The sequence below is a fragment of the Vanessa atalanta genome, chromosome 6 (genome assembly GCF_905147765.1).
Source record: "Vanessa atalanta chromosome 6, ilVanAtal1.2, whole genome shotgun sequence".
NCBI classification, from domain to species: Eukaryota; Metazoa; Arthropoda; class Insecta; order Lepidoptera; family Nymphalidae; genus Vanessa; species Vanessa atalanta.
Window position 1 is genome coordinate 5001 of NC_061876.1, and position 24055 is coordinate 29055.

General features: G+C 36.2%; 3 protein-coding genes across 3 annotated transcripts; 1 reads left to right on the forward strand and 2 right to left on the reverse strand.

Annotated features, from left to right (window-relative positions):
• Positions 1-327: 327 nt before the first annotated feature.
• LOC125064651 (putative mediator of RNA polymerase II transcription subunit 29) lies at positions 328-2930 on the reverse strand. The gene is made up of 2 exons (XM_047671811.1): positions 2518-2930; positions 328-1593 (listed from the first exon to the last, which is right to left on the reverse strand). The coding sequence occupies exons 1-2, from the start codon at positions 2790-2792 to the stop codon at positions 792-794; spliced, it is 1077 nt and encodes a 358-aa protein (XP_047527767.1). The 5' UTR covers positions 2793-2930; the 3' UTR covers positions 328-791.
• A 436-nt stretch (positions 2931-3366) lies between these two features.
• LOC125064928 (ubiquitin-conjugating enzyme E2 S) lies at positions 3367-12109 on the forward strand. The gene is made up of 2 exons (XM_047672241.1): positions 3367-3806; positions 11514-12109. The coding sequence occupies exons 1-2, from the start codon at positions 3659-3661 to the stop codon at positions 11966-11968; spliced, it is 603 nt and encodes a 200-aa protein (XP_047528197.1). The 5' UTR covers positions 3367-3658; the 3' UTR covers positions 11969-12109.
• Positions 12110-19599: 7490 nt separating this feature from the next.
• LOC125064943 (aquaporin AQPAn.G-like) lies at positions 19600-23137 on the reverse strand. The gene is made up of 4 exons (XM_047672259.1): positions 22982-23137; positions 21131-21672; positions 20569-20649; positions 19600-19900 (listed from the first exon to the last, which is right to left on the reverse strand). The coding sequence occupies exons 1-4, from the start codon at positions 22992-22994 to the stop codon at positions 19772-19774; spliced, it is 765 nt and encodes a 254-aa protein (XP_047528215.1). The 5' UTR covers positions 22995-23137; the 3' UTR covers positions 19600-19771.
• Between the last annotated feature and the right edge of the window lie 918 nt (positions 23138-24055).

Sequence of the window (24055 nt, forward strand, 5' to 3'; positions counted from 1 at the left end):
GTAAAATCCAACCAGCTATGTGGCACGGAATTGAATGCTTTTTTATAGTCTATATAAACTTACTTTTTGTTGTTCTTCTAAAATCGTGTTTTTTTTCTAAATTATTGTAAATAGAGTTTGTAAGGGCGTGGACCCATGACTACGGTGCGGCGCCGTGCCGTGCCACGACGTCGTGTACCATGTGTACGTACGTGTACCAGTATAATGTCTAGTAAACTAAAAGCTTATTATACATTATACTACACTTACGACTCGTTACATTTGCTTTGTCTCAATTGTCAGGAGCCAGTCTGTCGAACTCTACGTACGAAATAAAACTTGAGAATATTCACTTACAAGTCATTTATTTGTTTAGAGCTGTGTAGCTTATTACTCATATTCTAAAGTAAGCATTGTATTCTCCGTGAGCAATTTAGTACATTGAGATTGTTTTATATTTTAGTTATACATATAATTTAGGTACAATTTAACAATATAAAATCTAACATTTTGTTACTAATCAGTCCATATACAGATAATATAACAAAGTCATATGATTCCACACACATATCACTTTATTTCTATTGTCGTAGTGTACGCCTATATAGTAATGGTCGAGTGTATTTGAACGTGTGACGATATCGACCTTAAAACAACGATTTATCTCCTTTCGATTAGGCAAACAAATTAACAAAAATACATATCGAGCTAAATGCGCAATCGTTTAATCTTTGCACTAAGCTGTGATCATGCAAGTCGAATCTCAATATTTCCGAGATCGGGCTATCGGCGGATTCGGATATGAGAATTGCTTATTTACTGCAATCGTCCGGCTCGCGGCCACGCGGCCACTCGTCCGCGCCGAGCGGCCGCACGACGCGCGGGCGCCGCGAGCGCGCCGCGCCGTTGCGCGACACGGGCTGCTCGCAGTCCGAAGGGGACTCGGACACCGGTCCCAATTGTCGCTCCAACTCTGGTTCCAGCTCCGGCTCCGGTTCCGGCTCCGGCTCCGGCTCTGGCTCCGGCTCCGGCTCCTGCTCCGGCTCCCGCTCCTGCTCCTGCTCCGGCTCCGGCTCCATTTCCTGTTCAGTTTTCTCCCGCTCCGGCTGTGGGTTGCGTCGAGTGCGACGCCGGACGCGCCGCCGGACGCGTCGCGGCGGCGGTTCGCCTCCGGCGTCGGCGGCGTCGCGCGCGCTGCGGTGCGCGTCCAGCAAAGCGAGCGCACGGCGCTTGAGTTGGTGGAAAGTAATCGCCGTGTCTTTTGTGTCACCGTTTCCTTTATTTTCTCCTGTAAAACTGGTGTTATTATTATTCACCGAGTCTTGCGCGTGATTCGATGTGGTGATCCCGTCTGTGTCATCGTGGCTCTCGAGTTTGGAGGTGCCCGGAACTCCGTTTGTTGTTTTCGATGTTCCGTCGTTATTGGCTCCTTCTGATGTCGTCCGACTGTGGTTGGAGATGGAAGCGAAGTGATTGATACCACAGAGTGTGTGAGGTGATTCGCTTACTGTTTCCCCATTCTGAGCTTCCTTTTCCGACTGATTGTTTACATTCAAGTCTAAAGAATCTTTTTTGTGTAGCATTTCCACATGTCCTTCAAGAAGAGGAATTACTCTGAAAATAAGTTTGGAAGAGATTAATAAAAAGATAAATAGGAAGCTTATTGACGAAGTAATGATAAATTATAAGATTATATTAAATAATTCCCGGTATGGACTGGATTACTGGAATGGTTTACTTTGATGTGAATTTTGATAATAATTATAATGTTCATACTAAACACACTTTGTAAAATCATTTTGAAGCTATCCTATTGTAATGTTTCAAATGGTCATACTTTTTACATAGGTACTAACTGGACATAAGATCAAAAAAAAATAATTCTTTATTCAAGCAGGCTCATAAAAGCACCTTTGAACAATACCACCACTACCACCAGTTCAGAATGTAGATTCTATCAAAAAGAACCAACTAGAAACTCACTACATTGTTACGTTTCTCCATTATTTTAATATACTATTCTATAGTACAATAAAATTAATATACATCCTGCCTAGAAATCAACAAACACTAAGCCCACTTTTTTGTTATTAATATAATCTTGTTTGCAGTATGCCTTTTTTATCAATATGTTTTTTATATGAGTTTTCATTTTTTTAAATGCCAAGTTAAACATAACTGTGGAATCTTATTATATAAACAAATACCGTGTCCCACCATACTGTCATTTAGACATATATCACGATAGCCACCCTCAGTTCAATAAAAAAATAAAGATGTTTTTTTGTGCTCATTTCTAATTTTATGGTATATCTTAATGGTTTTATTATATAATAGTTAAAAAATGTTTTATAATTCATATTTCTAATCATTGATTATGTTTAGCTTATATTTTAAATACATATTGTGCATTGTAATAGTATTGTATCTGCTGTTGGTTTTCCCATTGAAAATAAAATAAAATCTGTGTTCAGCTTAATTGAAACTTTTACATGTTTATATGAAATTGATGAATTAAAATAATTTAGCTACTCTTACTCTACAGAGTCTTCAGCACGCAGCAATGCAAGTGGTTCGGATGAGGGCAATAAGTGTCCATTGGCACAAAGACAAAACCCACCGGGTAACGAAAATATTTTTTGTAAACGCTTTTCTAACCAACGCACTCGTCGATTCCTTATAACATGTATATAACATCGAGAGCGAACGTCCTTAAAATATCGTTGTAGGCATACACTTATCCGGATCGCTGATTTAGAATTAATAACAGAATCTGATAATTCTGAGTCGTCTGAACTACATCTTCGAAACATGACTGATTATTACAGTACACGAAAACCTCTTAAATTAGTTGATACACTTATTAATAATATCGATCTATCGGACCAAGCTAATTAATTTGAATCATGATTTTGATTTTTGGTTGTCCAATGATAACAAATGTCAAGGGATGCTGTCTGCTGTGGCAAACGGCTCTCCAATGACACTGACAGTGATAGTTAGTAAAAATAGTTATAGTAGTTAAATTTAACCAGAGTGTGGTCATCTCGAACATTAGTTTAAAAAAAAAGGGTGTAGGTTACCACCAAGTACACATTTTTTGTTTTTATTTGTTACTCTGTTATTTATTCAATGTTCGTTTAAAAGGAAAAATAACTGTTCGCCCTGCGTTAACCTTTTTTATTTTTAAATATAAATTTAATTTGACTTCTAGGCAATTTTCTCATTCTAGGCATTTTCGTATAAAGGTAAATAAATTCCTTATTAAAGCGAATTTAAAGTTTTTTTGACTTAAAATATTCGGTCAACGTAATGTATTCGTTTTAGTTTATAATCTGTATAGCTTTTGTTATTTTGTTATATACTCTATTGTCAACTGCCAAGCCCACAGATATCAAATAATCAAATAATTAATTTCTTTTTAACGAACTAATGCTTATCTTAAAACAGCAAAACAAATTTAATACTTATATTAAGTAACTTATCCATTTCAATTGTATATTATGAAGTTATAATCTTTTAATTTTCGGAGTCTCTTATATTTTGTTCTTGTACGGAATCAAAACATCAAGTAAACGAAGTGATATTCCTAAGTTGGTTTGTTTTGAATGTGATGGTTTGAATCGTCAACAGTGGGCATCGCTCACCGTGGAGACTTACTAGAAGCTCTAAAGGGAGGATGTCTAACGTAGAAAACGTATGTCCGCAAGTTCTGCGTGGTGTGACGCGCGAACTGCGACGGCTCGCGGCCAATCCACCATCGGGCATTAAGCTTGTCCTTCGAGATGACAATATTACCGACGTCGTTGCACTGATTGATGGCCCTGGTAAGGCTCTAGTTTTATTGTTCTGCAATTGAGTATTTCGTCTACTATGCTTTTTCTCTTACTTTTATTTTCGCCTTAGTTGATCATTCTATGACACTAGTTAATTTCCCACTTATTATTTAAATCATACAGTAACGTAACTTATTACAATGTATAAAAAGGTAATCCATTGAAGACATTTTGTGATCTAGGAGATGTATATTTTGCGGTGTTCTTGTCTGACTATGGTATAGCAGTACCTGTATAGTTTATAACATGTTATCAAAAAAGTATATTGATAATATGACAAGATTCATATTAATGTTTCCTTTTAAATCTAATATTTGTAGAAATTGACTATTTGCCCATTTGTGATGATTATTTTTCACATGATCAATGATAGAAAACTCATTTGTGAATAAGCACCAGTACTGCCAATAGACATTTGTGATGTAAGACATATTAACGATTCATTCGGTCAATGAAATGTGCCAGTGCCAGTGCTTTTTTTACTGGCACATGAAACATGATATCTTATACACATTAATTTTCAATGAGAGTGAGTTAGGAGACAAATAGTCAACATTGATTGTTGCAAACTATGTTTCCTCTTAGAGGGACATGTCTACTCTTAAAATATAGTTGACTATAATGGACTTCAAAAGTCAATGGTAACTAAGCAAAGCGAGGCAAATCTATTTTGATATGAACACCCTTTCTGTATTTAACTTATCACTCTGTACAAACTCTATTTACTCTGAATCCATCTGCTTTGTATTATATTAATTTTAATAATACTGCTATATCTAATCTACTTTATGAGATGATTACAGTAAAGTAAAGTAAAACTGTATACATATTGTAAGATTTCTTAACATACTTATTTTCCATATTATTAAGTAAATCACAAAGATCATCACCAATAAATTGCATTTACTTGGTCATTTATGGTACATATACTATATATCAACGTCAAGTGCATTCTCATATAATTTGGTGCTCAGATTTTATATATCACATTATATATTCATTTAAAACCAAACAAAGCAAACTTAGTTTATATGCTGACTAATATTTTTATGATTCCAAACTATTTGGTTTACTAAGATTACATGCATTTTATAGAAACAATATCAGTTTTAACTTTTAAAAGGAACATAGTTTTATACTAATAAATTAGCATTATGTCATTATAGGTATTTTATGTATTCTTTTTTTATAGGTATTGAGTAAAAAGTTAACATTGATTTTATTAAATGATGGCAGACACCGCCATCTATTAGTGAATGTTGTGTTATATTTAGTTCTTCTATTTATGAATAGATGGCGTTGTGCATTATGTTAAATCGCGATGTCAAGATCATCTATTTTATATTGAAGAGATTTCTGTTTGTTTTTTTTTTTGTGAGTTTATTTTTAAAAATACGAGTGATTATACGAGTGAAGAAAACGAGTATTTCATTTTTAACATGGTGCCGAAACCCGGGAAGGAAAGTGAATTAGTGAATAGTGATTAGTGAGAACTGAGGATACGCAGGAAAGTGAACTTTACAAGTAAGTCTTTAGACTTATAAAAATTAAATTAGTTTGGACTTGCAAAAATTTCGTGATCGTATTCAGTGGACTTTAAAAAAAAAAAAAAAACATTAAATCAGTTTGAACTTGTAAAAATTTCGTGATATTATAGACTTAGAATTATTTGTTATATTGGACTTGTAAAATTTTTGTGATTTGGACTTAGAGTAATTTGCAATACTGTGAACTTATAAAAAATAATAATTTGATTGAACCTTAACATTTATAGTGAATTCAAACTTTATAATTGTAAGCTATTGCATTGAAAATAAACATGGAGAAGTTAATAAAAGGGCAACAAGAGTTGTTCGATCAATTGATTAAAGCCGAACGCAATTTTAAGAAAGCTAATCAAGAGGCACGAGCAAAATACAGTTATCTTGTGGCAAGAATGGAAGCTTTGGAGAAATTGGAAGAAGTGTTTAGCCAAAATCATCTTGAAATAATTACTAAAGCTACGGAGGAACATTTAAAAGTGTTAAAATATTTCAAAGATGATATGCAGGATCAATTTCAAGAATTATTCATACAATACAAATCTATTTTAAAAGAATACATTGCTTTGGCAAAACCACTCTCTGGATCATCTTCAATGGACACGAGAGAAAGTTCTTCAGCTAATTCTAAACTTATTAATTCCGAGGTGCAATTACCAAGAATACAGCTTCCACACTTTTCTGGGAAATATACCGAGTGGCAATCTTTTTATGATATGTTCTTATCATTGATACATGAGAATAATACACTTTCTCCGGTTCAGAAGCTGCATTATTTAAAATCCAGTTTATCAGGAGAACCCGAAATGCTACTTAGAAATTTTCCTACTACATCAGCTAATTATAAAGAAGCATGGGAACAATTATCTAAACGTTACAACAATAAGAAATATAATTGTAACGCGATTATGAAGACATTATTTGGACAAAAATTAATACTACATGAATCAACAAATGCACTAAAACATTTGTTAGATACAACAACATCTTGTCTGAAAGCTCTAAATAATCTGAACATTAGCACTGATCAATGGGATCCGGTTATAATACATCTAGTGGTGTCTAAATTGGATCACGAGTCACTAAGACAGTGGGAGACTTATGTAAGTTCAACTACAGATGATTTACCCAAATGGTCTCAATTGGAACAATTTATCGAAACACGATTCAGAACTTTAGAATTGCTCGAAACTGGTAAGCAAATGAGTAAAACCATGATTCAATCAAGATCATCACATCAACCGGTAAAGACTAAGTCATTTCATACAGCACTTGAAGTAAAAAATGCTTCACCAGAGGCGACATGTGCAATGTGTAATGGTCCACATTTTGTCTATCACTGTGCCCAGTTTAAGAAACAACCAATTTTAAAGAGGCAGAATATAGCACAGGCAAAAAGACTTTGCTTTAATTGTCTGGCGCCAACACATTCTGTGTATAGATGTCATCAAAACACTTCATGCCATAAGTGTGGCAAAAAACATCACACTTTGCTTCACTTTGAGAAGGAAGACAAGGAGGCCTATTACACTCTGAGACAAACCGAACAAAATAAAGGAGAACCTGAACAACGAGAACGAGAAACGACATCAGAGACGAACGTAGTAGCAAATTTTTCAAGAGGAGATATAAAAACATATAACGTGTTACTAGCAACAGCAGTGGTAAAATCTAAATCTAAAAATGGTTGTTTCGTCATCAGAGCATTACTTGATCAAGGCTCTCAAGCCTCTTTTGTCAGCGAACATATTGTGCAATTGTTGGGTCTTAAACGTAAAAATGTGAATGGTAAGGTGTCTTGTTTGGGAGACGGTCATCTTAATATTAAACATGCAGTAAATGTAGAAATTGAATCGCGTTATGAACCTGTTGGAAAGGTTTGTGTAAATGCTTATGTATTAAAGTCACTAACGTCATTGTTGCCGAGCCGTGAAGTTCGTATACCTGACTGGCTTGAGCTAAAATCGCTACCGCTTGCAGATCCAGAATTTTCATCACCAGGTAAAGTTGATATATTACTTGGCGCTGACGTGTATGGAGAAATTTTGCAGAATGGAGTGAAGAAGAGTCCACGTGGGAATTTACTAGCACAAAATACTTTATTCGGGTGGGTTTTGTCGGGAAAAATAGAACAAGAGTCGGTAAAAGAGAATGTTTTAAACTTACATGTACAAGTAAAAGAAGACGAATTATTGAAAAAATTTTGGGAAATAGAAAATGAGCCGAACAGTATCGAGAAAAGATTAACAGAAGAAGAAAAACTATGTGAGAAATTGTACGAAGAAACTACTTTAAGACGAGAAGATGGAAAATTTGTTGTCAAATTACCGTTTAAAACAAATAATCCACAATGTCAGTATGGTCAGTCATGTGATATAGCCATCAACAAATTACTTTCATTGGAGAAACGATTAAGTAAGAATCCTACGCTTTCAAACGAGTACAATAGAGTTCTAGAAGAATATACTACACTAAACCACATGAAACAAGTACCTAATGATGATATTGACAATCCTAAGTGTGTCTACCTCCCTCATCATGCAGTAGTGAGAGAAGACAAGCAAACGACAAAAGTCAGAGTGGTCTTTAATGCATCTAATAAAGGCGTTAACAATGTGTCTTTAAATGATGATCTTATGATAGGTCCTAAACTCCAACAGGATTTGCGTCATTTGTTACTGAGGTGGCGCAAACATCCAATCGCTATAATTGCAGATATTGTGAAAATGTATCGGCAGGTATTTGTCCATGAAGACGACACTAATTTCCAAAGAATATTGTGGAGATCTAATGATAAAGTACCAATACAACACTTCAAATTGTTAACATTAACCTTTGGTACGGCCTGTGCCCCATATTTAGCAGTTAAGACCTTACAGACATTAGCACTTCTGGAAAAGGATAAGTTTCCAGTGGCTGCGCACATTACTAAAAATGATTATTATGTTGATGATTTGATGACGGGGTGTGAAACAGAGACAGAGGCTTTACAAATTTACGAAGAAATGACAGAGCTTATGAATACTGGTGGTTTTGAAATGCAAAAATGGAGTAGCAACAGTCAACGATTTGTAAATTATATTGAGCAAAATAAGGTAAGCACCGTGAAGTCTCTGACAATAGAAAGTGATGGTATGATGAAGGTTTTAGGAATTAAATGGAACAGATTAACAGATAATTTTGAGTATGTAGTAAATTTGACTGATACCAAAGAGCCTATTACAAAACGAACGGTTTTATCAGATATAGCTAGACTTTACGACCCTATTGGTTGGATTTCTCCAGTAGTAATTACAGCGAAAATTTTCATTCAAAAATTGTGGAAAGAGCATCTTGAGTGGGACGATAAATTACCCAAAAAACTATTATTAGAGTGGCTACACTACAAGGATGAGTTGCGTAATATTAAGAATATTTTAATACCACGGTGGCTTGGATGTACAAAAAAATGTAAGCTGGAACTTCATGCGTTTTCCGATGCATCACATATGGCATATGCAGCTGTAGTTTATTTGAGAGTTATAGATGAACATAACAACGTATACGTAAACCTTGTCACAGCCAAAACTAAAGTTGCACCAATCGAGAAAGAGGTATCAATACCTAGATTAGAACTTTGTGGAGCAACTTTAGCTGCAAAACTATTACACGAAGTTTCTCAAGTGATGGAAATACCCAAAAGTGACATGTTCGCATGGACGGATTCAACCGTTGTATTAGCATGGTTACGAGGACCTGTGAATCGATGGGTGACGTATGTGAGTAACCGAGTATCACACATCCTTACAATAATGAATTTTGAGCAATGGGCACACGTGCCAACTAACGTCAATCCTGCTGACTGCGCATCACGAGGATTGAAGCCAATGGCATTGAACAACTACGATCTATGGTGGCACGGTCCTGATTTTTTATCTGAATTTAACATTAAAGTTACGAAGCCCGAAGTAATTGACACTAACGAAGAAGAACGAGTTAAGTCATTTATGGTAATGGAAAAACAGGTAACTTTTGAATGGGTGAAGTTTTCTGAATTAAATAAATTATTAAGGGTGATTTCATTGTGTCGAAGATTTCTTAAAGTACGGCTACCATTTGAAAAAAGAAAAGAATTTTCTAAAGTTGTAACACCAGATGAAATTGAACAATCTTTAAAATTGTGTATTAAACAAGCTCAAGAGTATGAGTTTGAGGAAGAAATACGGAGTTTAAAAACAAAAGGTTGTGTAGCTAAACGAAGCATTCTGTACACTCTGTGCCCGTTTTTAGACATAAATGGGATCATACGAGTGGGTGGACGGTTGAGCCAATCTGAGGTAAGCTACGATCAGAAGCATCCCATTATTTTACCGGCTAAGAATCATCTTAGTCAACTAATAGTGGCTAATGCTCATGTGAAGACTCTCCATGGCGGACCACAACTCATGATGAATTACTTGAGGAGTAAATTCTGGATATTGAGAGCACGTGAAATGGTAAAAAAGTACTATCAAAGCTGCGTCGTTTGTTTAAGATATTCTAAAGCGGCGGCAACACAGTTGATGGGACAGTTACCAGAAGCCAGATTAAAACCTAGTCGCCCGTTTAAGACCTCTGGAGTGGACTACGCGGGTCCTATTAATATACGTTTTTCGCCTGGACGAGGAGCTAAATCCTACAAGGGATACATTTGTTTGTTCGTCTGTATGGTAACTCGCGCAGTCCATCTCGAAGCCGTGTCGGATCTAACTGCTAAAGGTTTCATAGCAGCTTTTAGGAGGTTTATTTCTCGACGAGGACATTGCAGCGATCTTTACAGCGACAACGGAACTAATTTTGTTGGAGCAAACGCCATGTTTAGCAATATGTTTAAAGGAGCTAAATCAGAATTATCACATGAAATGGTAAATTTGTTGACTTTAGAATCGACAAATTGGCATTTTATTCCCCCAAGTGCACCTAATTTTGGAGGAATATGGGAGGCGGGTGTACGATGTGCTAAAGCTCATTTAAAGCGAGTCGTAGGTGATGCAACTTTGCCGTTTGAAGAAATTTCTACTTTGTTAATACAAATCGAGGCTTGCTTAAACTCACGTCCTTTAAGTGTTCTCAGTGATAATCCTAATGACCCTCTTCCATTGACACCTGGTCATTTTTTAATAGGTGAATCCTTATTAAATATTAATGATGTAGATTATTCTGATAAAAATGTAACAGGTTTAGATAGATGGAGAATGATTCAAAAAATGGTTAATTTATTTTGGAAAAGATGGTCAAAGGAATTTTTATGCAATTTAAATCAAAGAAATAAATGGTGTAGTAAAAAGCCTGAACTTGACGTAGGTGATGTAGTCATTGTTAAAGATGATAATATACCACCCGCCAAATGGCTTTTAGGTAAAGTAATCGAAAAACATGCCGGGCCTGATAATGTAACTCGAGTAGTAACCTTAAAATGTAAAAGAGGATTGCTTAAGCGCCCAATTAGTAAACTGTGTCTCTTAACAAAACCTACATGATTTAAACTACATTCTCACGGTGGGCGGAAGTTTTGTTTCTATAAAAATAGTTGTAATACTCCATTTATAATGTGATTTGTGTTTGTGTGTGTTTTTTTTTTTCTCTTTTCTTTTTTTTCCGTGCTTAAACTTACTCTATTGCAATTTGTAATTAGTGTATAAGATCATTTTACTTATTATGGTGTAAAGGAGCAAGTCCTTGGTGGGCGGAATGAGTAAAAAGTTAACATTGATTTTATTAAATGATGGCAGACACCGCCATCTATTAGTGAATGTTGTGTTATATTTAGTTCTTCTATTTATGAATAGATGGCGTTGTGCATTATGTTAAATCGCGATGTCAAGATCATCTATTTTATATTGAAGAGATTTCTGTTTGTTTTTTTTTTGTGAGTTTATTTTTAAAAATACGAGTGATTATACGAGTGAAGAAAACGAGTATTTCATTTTTAACAGGTATATTGATGCTAGAAAGGAATCATATTATTAAAAAAAAACTATTAAAAAAATAATTTACTTGTAGATAAAAGTTTAAAAATCTGAGGTTCATTTCAATACTTATTTCATTAGTTTAACTTAACATACAATTTTAAGTTATATTTTTTATATTGAATATAATTTTATGAATGTAATGTAATGGAAACAAAAATGATCGACAGCGGATACGCCCTACGCCGGTGGAGTCTTCCGCGTCCGCCTCGCCCTGGGTCGCGAGTTCCCGACGGCGCCGCCGCGCGCCTACTTCCTCACCAAGATATTCCACCCCAACGTGTCGGTGGCGGGCGAGGTGTGCGTCAACACGCTCAAGCGCGACTGGCGGCCGGAGCTCGGGCTCGAGCACGCGCTGCTCGCCGTCAAGTGCCTGCTGATCGCCCCCAACGCCGACTCCGCGCTCAACGCGGAGGCGGCGGCGCTCCTGCGCGACCGCTACGACGACTACTTCGCGCGGGCCAAGCTATACACCGACATACACGCGCGGGGGCGCGAGGCGGAGGCGGGCGCGGGCGCGGGCGCGGAGGCGGCGGCGGGCGGCGAGGGCCCGCGCGCCAAGCGCGAGCGCCGGCCGGCCGCGCCGCCCGCGCGCGACAAGCGCCGCATCCTCAAGCGCTTATGAGGCGCCGAGTCGCCGACTGCCGAGCGCGCCGCAGGTGTTTCTCCCGCACGAGTGTCGTCATGATTTTTATGAAATAGGAATGTAAAAATGTGTCCTTTAGTTGTATTTATTTTCTAATAAATAATAATAATGTAAAATTTAGTCAATGCTTCGTTCTTGTTGTCTTTCATTTATATGATATTTAATCATAATATATTGCCCAAGTTTATGGACGAATAACATTTGTTGACCGACCGAGCACGAAAGGCGAGGAAGAGAGGTTGCTTATAAAATTAGAAATAGAAACAGGACCACAGTGTTCTTTTTTACGTCAGTGATTTCTGAGATGCCACAAAAGTAAAGAATAAAAATTGATTTCAAAATTCGCCACCCCAGGCACAAACCTACTCGGTCTGCTGGTAAATCCTATAGTAATAATAATGTTAATGAATAATAGCTAAGGAATAATTTGAATATTTTTTATTTTTATATAAAGAAAGTAATCAATTCCCAACTTATTATATGTTTTTGTAGAAATAATAAGATTTAGAATATAAGCATTAAAAACGGTTTATTGAAAACAAGTGCAAGTGACATAACACATTGACAGACACTAGGAAAAGTTAAGAGATGACAAAAAAGTATTTAAGCTATTAGGCGTTGTTTAACTTCTTCCAACATCCTCTCTTAAACATAAGCCCATCTTGGAGGCACAGAAAACCAATTTTGAGTGCGTCGTGGCTTTCGTTAGGGCATCTGCGACCATCATGTCCGTCTGAACGTAGCGAACGTCAATGGCCCCACCAAGCACCTTGTCACGAACAAAATGATGCCTCACATCAATGTGCTTCGTCCTGGAATGATAACCTATCTCTTTCAGCGTAGAATCAAGCTTCTTATTCCATTGCCTTGCATTTGAACCTGTTAATGCTTCTTCAACAGTTATTGGATCTGTAACTTCCATAAAACCCATGAAATTATTGCCTTCCATGTTTTTTCTCTGATGTGACCTCAATGTAATTCTACTTTGTATATATTCATCATTACAATCATCATAATCATCTGTATCAGGATAATAAGTCTCATCAGTTTGTCTATTCGAGATACTACTATCAGATGAATTCTCATTACTTGAAGGTGTTTCATTTTGTGAGCTTTCATTGATACTTGTTTCTTCTGTCTGATTCTCTGAGTCTAAACAATCAATCTCTGCACTACTCAGAGGAAGTGTAATCTGCTGTGGTACTAACACAGTTTTCGGAGCATCATTTTCCAAAACGTTACAATTTTCAATAAATACCACATCTCTACTAATTACAATCTTTTTACTAACTTTATCATAGAGCCTGTATCCCTTCGTATTCACACAATATCCTACAAAGATTAATTCACGTGATTTGCTATCCCACTTACGACGATTTTGCTTAGGAATATGTACCATGACCTTAGAACCAAATATCTTTAAATGAGAAATGTGTGGTTTCTTTCCAGACCAATTCTCATATGGTGTTGTTGCAGCCAGTACACGTGATGGGGATCTGTTTATGATATATGCGGCAGTGGCGACTGCCTCTGCCCAGAATGTTTTTTGCAGTTTTGCTTCAAACAACATGCACTTTGCACGATCTACCAGCGTCCGATTCATCCTCTCTGCTACACCATTTTGCTCGGGCGTATATGGAGTGCTGGTCTGATGTTTGATTCCAGAAGCTGTATTCGATGTTCATCTTTGTTTAATTTGGTTTGAATATTTACTTTACCCATACTCTGCACAGGGATCGCTTTACTGTTTGCCACCTTTATTCTATGAACCGGAGGTGTCTGTTCATCATACATCCAGTCTGAGCGCCTTGTCATGTGCATTGTTGCTCCAGAGTCAATATACCAATCATCCTGGTTCAGTGTGCTGTAAGCTGGAAAAACTGCTGCAAAGGTTTTTTGATTACTTTTCTGTACTTGTACTGTACACTGATTTTTAAAATGTCCATATTTATTGCAGCTATAGCAACGAGGCCCCTTCCCTTTTGGCTTTTTATTGTCGTGAGAGGTATTTTTATGCTTTGTAAAAAATACAGAAGTTTCGGAAACTTTCATTTCCTGTAAGAGTTTTGTTTTTATAAAATCTGATGATATTTTGATACCGGAACTTTCCAGACCCATGATCATTGGTTTATAATTATCCGGTAAACCTGCCATCATGAGTGTTCCCAACCATTCATCATTTACTTCGAAACCAATGTTTCGCAACTTATGCGCTGTACTCATAACATTATTCACATATTCTTCGATACTACCGCAGTTGTCCAATGAAGTATTGACCAAATCCTTAAGTAAGCCGACTTTCCTCGAAAGCCCGGAGTCTTCGAACGCATTTTGTAGGTTTTTCCAGACTTCTTTCGCTGTTTTTGCATTTTCGATATGTACGTAGTTCATAGGTTCAACCAACAAAATTATCTTCGACTTTGCTTTGACATCTTTCTTAAAATCGACATCGGTACCAGGTTCAATATTTTCCCACAATTCTTCCAATTGTAAATATGACATTACTGCAAACTTCCATGTGGAGTAATTCTCCCGTCCGACCAATTTCTCAATTTGTATGTTATTCATGGCCATTCTTTACGGGACCGACAAAGTACAATATATCGCGCAATACTTTACTATGACTTATTTTAACGGTAAATATTTTAATGTTTACTCTAAATTAGGTATACGAGTCTGGGCCCATAACCTGTAGAAATAATAAGATTTAGAATATAAGCATTAAAAACGGTTTATTGAAAACAAGTGCAAGTGACATAACACATTGACAGACACTATGAAAAGTTAAGAGATGACAAAAAAGTATTTAAGCTATTAGGCGTTGTTTAACTTCTTCCAACAGTTTTGATGCATAAATATTGTACTAGCATAGATTAAAAACCAAAGGCAGGTGGTGCGGACAGGACAATAAAGTGTGACCACTAAATCAAATGGCTAATCTGTGGAATTGAATGCAAATGTCGTGTGGTGCAGCTAATATGTCACCATTGCTCCGATATAATTATATGTGTATCCGTGTATGTAATGCCTACTTGGATTTACAAATATCCAAACAATTGTTCCCGAAAAAATATTTAAATTATCTTTTCACGGGTATCTGTATTTTAATTTAAATATTGATAAGTATTGTTTTGACATTTCATTTTATTTTTTACTAACGACCCATCTGGCCGGCGTCGAACGGGTGCAGTTTATCAATAAATATACAATTTGTACCCTAACAACAATATTTTTGGTTTTAAATCTTGTTTCAGTGTGGATTTCTTACTGCATTTTTCTAAATTTATGGTCTTACAATTATGTTAGTGATAAGTTGATAAGTTTATTGTGAGATTAGAATAATAAGTAAAAAGGGAGGTAGTTTTTCGAAAGAGTCATACACTCTAAATATCTTTCATATAAAATAATAAGAATATATGTATACAATAGAATGTGTTCTAACGAAACCTAGATACAGTTTTTTGTTTGACCTTACAGACAAAATTTTTATTATAAAAAAGGCATAAGTATATTATAACTTTACACAAAACAACGCTCTAAACTATTAATCTAGTATTTCATTTCTTTCGTGTTAATAGGTCCGGCAAACGGGCCACCTAACGTTAAGTGGTCAGTTGACCACGTACTCTACAAATATTAATCTTTTCTCATATCAGCAATACGCAGCCTTGAAAACCAAAATGATATGTCCCTCGTGACTGTTGTTAACTGCTGCTCACTCCTTCAACCCGGAACACGACGATACTAAGTACTTCTAGGTAGGTAGATACAAAGCTACCACCGAGTGAGTTTTAGTATTCGCAAAACTCGAATTTTATTGGAAACAATATTTTCTGTTTCTTAGTTATAATATTGTCTTCTCAACAAATAATTATTGTGACTATATATGTATATACTGAAAGACTGTATGTAAAAACACATATTACGTGAAATGTCTATGCAATGTTTGAACATATAGTGTACCTTACGTACACTTTCTGTAACTTTAGGAAAATATTAAAATAAACTAAGATAAATTAACTTATGAGGTCATTGCAGTGAATTGTCAAACTTAGGTCTAATTTCACCAAACTATGTTTGTTAAATCTTAATCAGTAATTTACTAATGAGTTGTTAATAATTAACGGGCTGTTATATCATTAAATGTCCCAGGAACAAAATTTAACAAGCCGTTATTAAACAGAACATTTAACTGAATGGCTTGTAAGTTACTCACTCTTATTTTAAGCAACCAAATTGAAATGCTTATTTGTGACATGTCATTTAGACGAAGTTCGGTAATATTTTATCTAGTCGTATAATACGTCATTTGTTGTGCTGCGCGACCAATTTCAAAAATCGTTAGCTCCGAGTGATTTCAATGAAATGTTAACTACTTTTGATTTAAACCGATTGAAACGTCAAATAATTATAACATGGTAATATTTATTTTTGAGCTGAGGTTATGCAGCATTATTTTGTGCTCTTTGATTGTGTTTGTGGTGTGCTTCTTATTGAATATAAATAACTATGTCAAAGAAAACACGCGGACCGAATTTTTCGTCAAATGAAAAGGAAATCCTTGTTCATTTAGTTACAAAATACAAGGATCTAATTGAAAATAAGAAAACGGACGCAGTAACTACTGCGATCAAAAATGAAGGATGGAAGAAACTAGCGGAAGAATTTAACACGCGTCGCACTATTGTGTCTAAGTAATCTAAATTTTCTAAAATATTATTTTCGAAAATAAAATTGTACGCAGCGTCCATCTTGAGTTTAATTGTCTGTTACGGTCTAACGGACGTCTACAGCGGTGATTAAATTTAACGGCTTGTTATAACAAATAAACACGCGTTAACTCGTGGTGGGACACTCGATAACTTTAACAGTCCGTTAACTGACTTAACAATACGTTAAATATTTAACAGGGTATGGTGAAACTGGACCTTAATGTCACAATAATATTTATTGAATGGGTTAATTAACGAACTTTTGGCTGTTAAGCCCTACAGTTAAAGACGTTTTACAAATGAAACATAAATATTTTTTTTTTCACATCGAAAGAAACGTAATAAATTATATCCGCATAAGTATTCCGTAACTCAAGTTCGATGACGGTAGGAGCACATTCCTCGACCGCAAATCGATGCTGCATAGCTGCATATCATATGCAAAAGTTACATCCTACTTCCATAATTGTTCTAATAATACTTACGTATTATTTATACGGCGTCGGCTATTGAACTTACACTCGTGGCAAAACCAGACCATTACTATCAGTATCGTCGATACTGGTGATGCATACGTTATGGTAGGGTTTTGTACATTTTTTTTATTGTGGTAATGGAATAGGCGTTTGTCTTCCACCTCACCTGATGGAAAGTGTAGATGAAGACGAAGGTGGTACACGCCCATCCAAAAGAAACCTGTTCACTCTACTCTTAAAGACTCCAGAGTTCAAATTATCAGGCAAAATAGACCCAGGCAGCTCGTTCCAAATCTTGGCGACTCTCACCAAAAACTAGCTGTCAAACCGTTTAGTTCGACTTTTGGGTATGTCAACAACGTAAGGATGAAACTTTTGCCTGCGCCTAGTAATTCTTTTTTGTTTACAGTGTTTTTTTTTGGTGGCATAGCAAATTCTTAAGAAAGAAAAAGGATATTTATAACAATTCCCGAACTCGACTTTTTGCTCGAGTTTTGCGTAAACGTCAAGTGTTCAAAATGTTTATTCGCTATATGATGATGCAAAAAATCAAGCGAAGGTAGAAGCGCAAAAACCTTTGTTACCTATTTCGATTTCTTTATCAGTTCTTGTGCACAAATATATCTTAGACGATTGCTTTTTAATAATTTTACACTCATTTTATAATCACGTTTGTTCAGCACTCACTAAATTAGTTTAGTTTTTTCATGTATTAGATTCAATTTTCTTAAATTATTTTAGAGTTCCTTAACGATTTAATTATCAATAGGTACAATTAAACTTAGGCATCAGTTAAAGATTTTAAATACACAAACACACATTTATTGTCTTTTTTTTTAATTTTTAATATGGGAATTTTACGGAGCTTTTTATTCCGTGACGTACCGTACCGACTAGCAAAATCATCATAACGCCAAGTTTCTGACTCCGCAAAGTCAATAAATCCTTGGGGCAAGGTATGCGTTTCTATAATAAAATTCCGCCGATATTTTTAACTTTGCCGATTCATAAATCCAAATAGTTAATTTGTAATAAAAATCATTAATAAATAAAGCATATTATTCAACACAAGATTATGTAGATGATAAAACAGCGTGGAGCTTGTACTTGTTATCTTTCAGACAAAATATATATATCATATAATTGTATTATATATAGATCATTGTATTAAACTAACACAACATATATTTTAAATGTTAGAAAAAAGTAGCTAGTAAGTTTCTTGCCAGTTCTTCTCAGTAAAATCTACACTGCGAACCGGTGGTAGCTTTACTTATTAAAATTTGTAAATTGACGATTTAAAAGTGCTTGAAAAAGTCTACTTGAATAAAGTAGATATATTTTGATTTTGAATCTACTAAGAATGTTAGATACCTACATAATTTGTGCTTCTTACCACCCTGGCTTAGTTCAATGCACGATAAATAAATCAATGAACAAAGATCGATTCATTCAAATCAAAACCTCGCTGATACGATCGTACGAAGGGTTATAGAGATTGTCTCATTAATAACACGAATATGTCGATGATAAAAATGGGTGAAGTTTGTGAACGTATGTAGTTGACTGTGTATTTTGTTTGAGAAAGAATGAACATCCCCAACTGCCTTCATGTATCTACATAAAGTTACATCATACATATGCATCAGATCGAGCTATTAGCAAATTGTACGTAATATGCAAATTTTAGGTTTGTTTATATGATTATATGTACTGCTTCTTCGTAAATAATCCAATATTCCGTATAGTCCTCTGTTATAGTTGCGTGCAGTAGTCTTTGTCTGCACCTGTATGGTTGTCATCGTAGCAGTAAAAAAATATTTCACCTGTAGTAAATAAATAAATGTTCATGTTCTTATTTGCAATTTAAAATATATTTCTTATTTATATTATATTTAACTTTTATTAAGATCATCTTTAAACATTTAAGGTACATTAATACCTTGCTTGTGTTAAAAAAACCAATAACATAAACGTCGAGATGCCATGAGTACCTACTATGTTATAAAAAATTAAGTATTCATTACCGCCATCGATAAATGATCAAATATATTTTACTTTAATTATTAAATTAAACGAGTTTTGAGTATATTGAGTACTCTATAAACATATTTTTTATTATAAGGACATTCGGTAAAGACCTTACATAAATTTATTGCTCGTATCATAAATACTAACATAATTTAAAATCTAAATCCCGCGAACCAGTGGTCTCTACATTCATTTCAATCTTGTAACATGCCGATTCAAATTGATTTTGAAAACACTCTTTACGGAACAATGTGAACTGCTATGTGTAGGTACCTAAATGTTCTCCTCAGTAATCATTATAGAAATAATTAAATAAAAAAATGTTTTTTTTTTTGTTACACGGCAGGTACAATTATTTATTTTATAGTTAAATATACAAAAAGGGTAATTATTGTTCCAGTGCGCTTCAAAATCGAAAGAGTATAACGAATAGTTTATTCACTTCGGTAAAATTAGTATGCAGTTAAAGAGTCTCGTCAATATCATAGTCATTTCTACGACAGCCCGATCACTTGCAGTAATGCACACTGCTGCCCGCCTGGCGCGGGCCCTGTAAGTGTCGGCTAACGGTCGGCCTTGTCGTGGAGCGGCAGGTCCTCCGCGCGCGGCGGCGCGGCGCGGCTCGGCCGCAGCACGTAGCGATGCAGGAGCGTCCCCAGAGCCGAGCCGCCCAGTGGGCCCACCCAGTACACCTGCAAAACGTAGAACGTTTGATTATTTGATGTTTAAGTATAAACCCTTAATGAAGTCATCATTCACTTGCATTGTGTTTTCTTTTATTTAATTCCTAGCTACATCTTTTCTCCTAGTCACTGTTAACTATTAGTTGCTGTTCCCGTTCATGTGGATTTTATGCATCAGGTATGTTTTATTATAATTCGTCATTTACGAAGAAGATTCACTAACTAAAACACATACAAGAAAACATAGTTATATATAGGCACGTCTATTAAAAAACAGGTAACTAAGTGATCGTATTTTTTTAAAGAAATTATGTAGGTGGACGCGCTAATGGTATGGACCACCTGATGGTAAGTGATCACTACCTACAGACGTGAGCGATGTAATAAATACTAACCATTCCTTATTTCCTTACATTGCCCATTTCTGACACCTTTGTGAACTAAGATGTTAAGTATCTAACTGTAAACTGGCTCACTCACCCTTCAAACCAGAACACAACAATAATAATTGTTTTTATTATATATTATATTATATTTATAATTTTATCGTCCAATAAATGCAGTGACGTAATAAAATAACGAACGGGACAAACTTGCGACTGAGGAGAAGTACTATTTCTTTGGTTTAATTTGTTTTATAAAAGCAGCTATTGGTTTTAATACGTGTAAATACTAACCCAGTGATCGGAACGGAAGCCCAGCAACAGCGCGGGCCCAAAGCTACGTGCCGGGTTGAGACTCGCGCTCGACATCACTCCCTATACAAAAGAAAAATACTCAAGGTTACAATAATTTCTTCTTCATAAAACATTGACATACATTTTATAGACACGAGAAGGAAAGGTAATCTTTAATAATGCATAGTCATTTTTATCTCATCCTGTTAATAAATTAATAGCTCTTGTCAAAAAAACATAGATAAATAAGGCATATTACTCATTACGAGATAATATTAATGGTAAAATCGCGTGGACGTGGTATTAGTTGTCTTCCATTTAATTGTGATTTATGGACAAAAACTGTGTAATTAATATGGTGGAAAAGAGCCACTACTAAGTTTCTTGTCGGTTCTGACCGGAAGAACCTCCTTTCAGAAGGTAGTTTAACTTTTAATTCAGTGCTTTAATGAACCTATTTGAATAAAGAAAATTTTGATTTGATTAAACTGATTAATAACTATTATTATTTTTTTTACAAATAAATATATTAAAAATTATATTATGTTTTGAATTAACTCACTCCCGCATAGACGAGTCCAGCTATTGTGAGGCCGAACTTGATAGAGACGGTGGGGTCTTGCTTGCCTTCATCGTGGGCGCGCCAAATGGCACAACACAATAGGGCAAGAACACCCGTCAGCAGCGCCTCGACACCAGCGGCGGCGACGACACCTACACTACCCGGAGCGTTACCGCCCACGTGAAGTCCAGAATTGAAGGCATCCGGAGCCAGTGCCATGAGAGCACCGAATCCGAGCGTAGCACCGAAGATTTGGGCAACGACGTATGCGGCTGCCGCGACCGGCCCTATTCGTCCGTCGAGTAGAGCGGCCAGCGTCACAGAGGGGTTCATGTGCGCGCCAGAAGTAGGTCCGAATGCCTCCACATTTGCTAGCACGACGAGGCCAAAGGCGAACGCCGGGTGCGTGAGTGGGGGATGCTTGCCGTCCACGGGAAGTAAAGCTGCGACACCGAGCAGTACGAGCAGCGCTGTCGCTACCACCTCTGCTACCAGCGGTCGCCACCAGCGTCGCAACCATGCGGCCAATCCGCGCTCAGAATCTACAGTGTTAATTGATAAGGATCTCATGAATACTGCCTTATACTTACCTATAGCATATTATTTAGTTATGACACGAAGCGTCTCACGTTAGTTCCGCTTTACCGCGTCGGTATACCCACCTATCGTGCCTTTGTTCCCATTAGCCTGGTCTGAACTTATTACTAAATGATACTCAATTACCGCAGTCATCGCCCGATGACCATTGGCTAGTATGGATAGTTTGATAGTGCTTTTATTTTATTAGTTGATTTCGTTAACCTAAACTTTGGGCTATTGAGAACTGCCCGACCAGGAGATAGAATCTAGGGCCTCGTGATCTACATTTTTATAAGCTAGCTGCTAGATCAGCAAGGAAGACAGGTAAATAATTAATAAACAAATAACTATTTCGGTGTACCTGGTGCAGACATTGTGGGACCACACCAGACCAAACCCATTCAACATTCTATGCATGTTTTATCGATAAAACGTCACAGATCCCTTAAAATTAAAAAATGTACTTAAAATGAATCTTTATAGATTGATGATAAATAATGTTACAAGTTTCGCGGTGCGCGTGTCGCGAGGCGAGCGCTCTGGTCCGCCGCCGAACAGACGTACCGCTCTTAGAATATGTAATTAAGGCTAAAGTGAACTTAGCGACGCCACATTTCCTGTTATTCGATGTAAATATAATTACAATAGTCGCAATTCGTGGGCGTTAGTTGGCTAGTTATGTACATAATTATTGTGATTGTTTTTGTCGAAATCGCTCATGGTCAAAATGTGTGTTGTAGTGGGTACTATAAGGGAAGTATTGAAAGTAACGATAATATGTAGTAAGTAAAATAATTATATTATTAATATGTTTGGGTTTGAGTGCATTGGGTCTGTGTCTACTGTCTGTTCAATAAAACGATCAATCCATTAGTGCGTAAATGGCAATTACTACTAACACTGTTTGCAAACTTTTATTAGTTATTAATTTGCTAAAGCAACAACAAGCTTTGACACACTACACACACACACAAATATACTCGCGTGAAATATACGTCACAGGATTATTATTTTTTTTCGATATACTTCGGAACTATATTAAAAATAGGTGACCGAAAAATATCTCGCCGGGAGCTCGCAGATATTGTATGAGAAGCCACCACATTGTGCGTAAATTACTTTAAACGTATTTTATTACGTGCGAAAGCACATTTATAAGCTCTCTACCGGAAATTATAATCTATAATTATAACTTTAGTTAAAAGTTCTATTTTTGTATTTTTATGGGTGTCCATTTTTGAATGTTCACATTTCGCGGCCGTTGATACTGACCGTCAGTAGGCATGACTGTTGAAGACCGGAACAAACGACAAAGAGTAGTGCGGCAAGCGCGGGAGCCGCAGGGTGACTGCGGCGTTCCGACCGCGTTCCGCCGGTTCCGCGCGACGCTGCCCGCCCTCGGTTGCGCTCTGTCGGCGGGCGCCCGCGCCTGCACTACTCCAGGATGCGTTTCTGCACTCGTAGTCTAAAACTATCTAGTATAAAGATAACAACTTCAATTGAAAACACATGACTGACAACTACTAAAATACCCCGAGACCGTGATTTCAAATGGACGTAGCATTTATAAGCATGTATAATTTCGTAAGTGGAAACTGGAAAGTTTCTCGGCCTAATAACATGAATTGCTCGGCTTCCGGGATAGCCTGCGTGATGTACGCAATGTAGAGATTAATGTAAAAAAATCCAAATATATTTCTAAATCTAAAATATTTCAATTTATTTAGAAGCTATGGCTATTAAGAACATAGGTACATGTTTTTAAATAATGTAATACTGTACGTGACGTACCGTGCTAATACATGTTACAGTAGTATCTTATCCTACGACCCATGTCTCCTTTTCTCGTCATTATATTAATGACGCTGGAGTTTAACTCAGGTTACAAGAGACATTACAATGAATTACTTTTATATCGATAATTAATAAGCTCTCACTATTGTGACAAAATCATGCTAAGCGTTTAAGAATTATTGCCTATTTGTAATGACTTGTTTTCACTTATGTTAAATTGAAAAAATAAATAATTGTAAATATGTTACATGTAAGCACAATTTAGTCCCGGTATTGAGAGCATAATATTAATATCGTGCTGGTCGGTAGGGAAAAGCTTTGTTTTAAAGAAAATTCTCGCTTAAGCTTATCAGTGCCCTCGCGAGATAAACGCGGCGGGTGCTATCGCTATATGTTTGTTATTTGATTCTAAATTAAACAACCGAATAGTGACCCAGTTGAACCGGTACTGGCCTAGTGATTATATTTCTTGTAATGTAATGAATCGATTTCAATATAGATCTGTCGTCTTAGTTCAAACACAACTTTATTTTTGGACTCGTCTTCTTCAAT

What these genes read in the sequence shown, in the direction of transcription:
- LOC125064651 (XM_047671811.1), bottom strand. Translation starts at nt 2,792, where the DNA reads ATGTTTCGAAGATGTAGTTCAGACGACTCAGAATTATCAGATTCTGTT. An exon ending in CGTGCTGAAGACTCTGTAGA is followed by an intron (nt 1,594 to 2,517) that starts GTAAGAGTAGCT and finishes ACTTATTTTCAG; the next exon opens with AGTAATTCCTCTTCTTGAAG.
- LOC125064928 (XM_047672241.1), top strand. Translation starts at nt 3,659, where the DNA reads ATGTCTAACGTAGAAAACGTATGTCCGCAAGTTCTGCGTGGTGTGACG. An exon ending in TGCACTGATTGATGGCCCTG is followed by an intron (nt 3,807 to 11,513) that starts GTAAGGCTCTAG and finishes AATGATCGACAG; the next exon opens with CGGATACGCCCTACGCCGGT.
- LOC125064943 (XM_047672259.1), bottom strand. An exon ending in CTGGACTCGTCTATGCGGGA is followed by an intron (nt 20,650 to 21,130) that starts GTGAGTTAATTC and finishes TCTTTTGTATAG; the next exon opens with GGAGTGATGTCGAGCGCGAG. An exon ending in GCTTCCGTTCCGATCACTGG is followed by an intron (nt 19,901 to 20,568) that starts GTTAGTATTTAC and finishes TACGTTTTGCAG; the next exon opens with GTGTACTGGGTGGGCCCACT.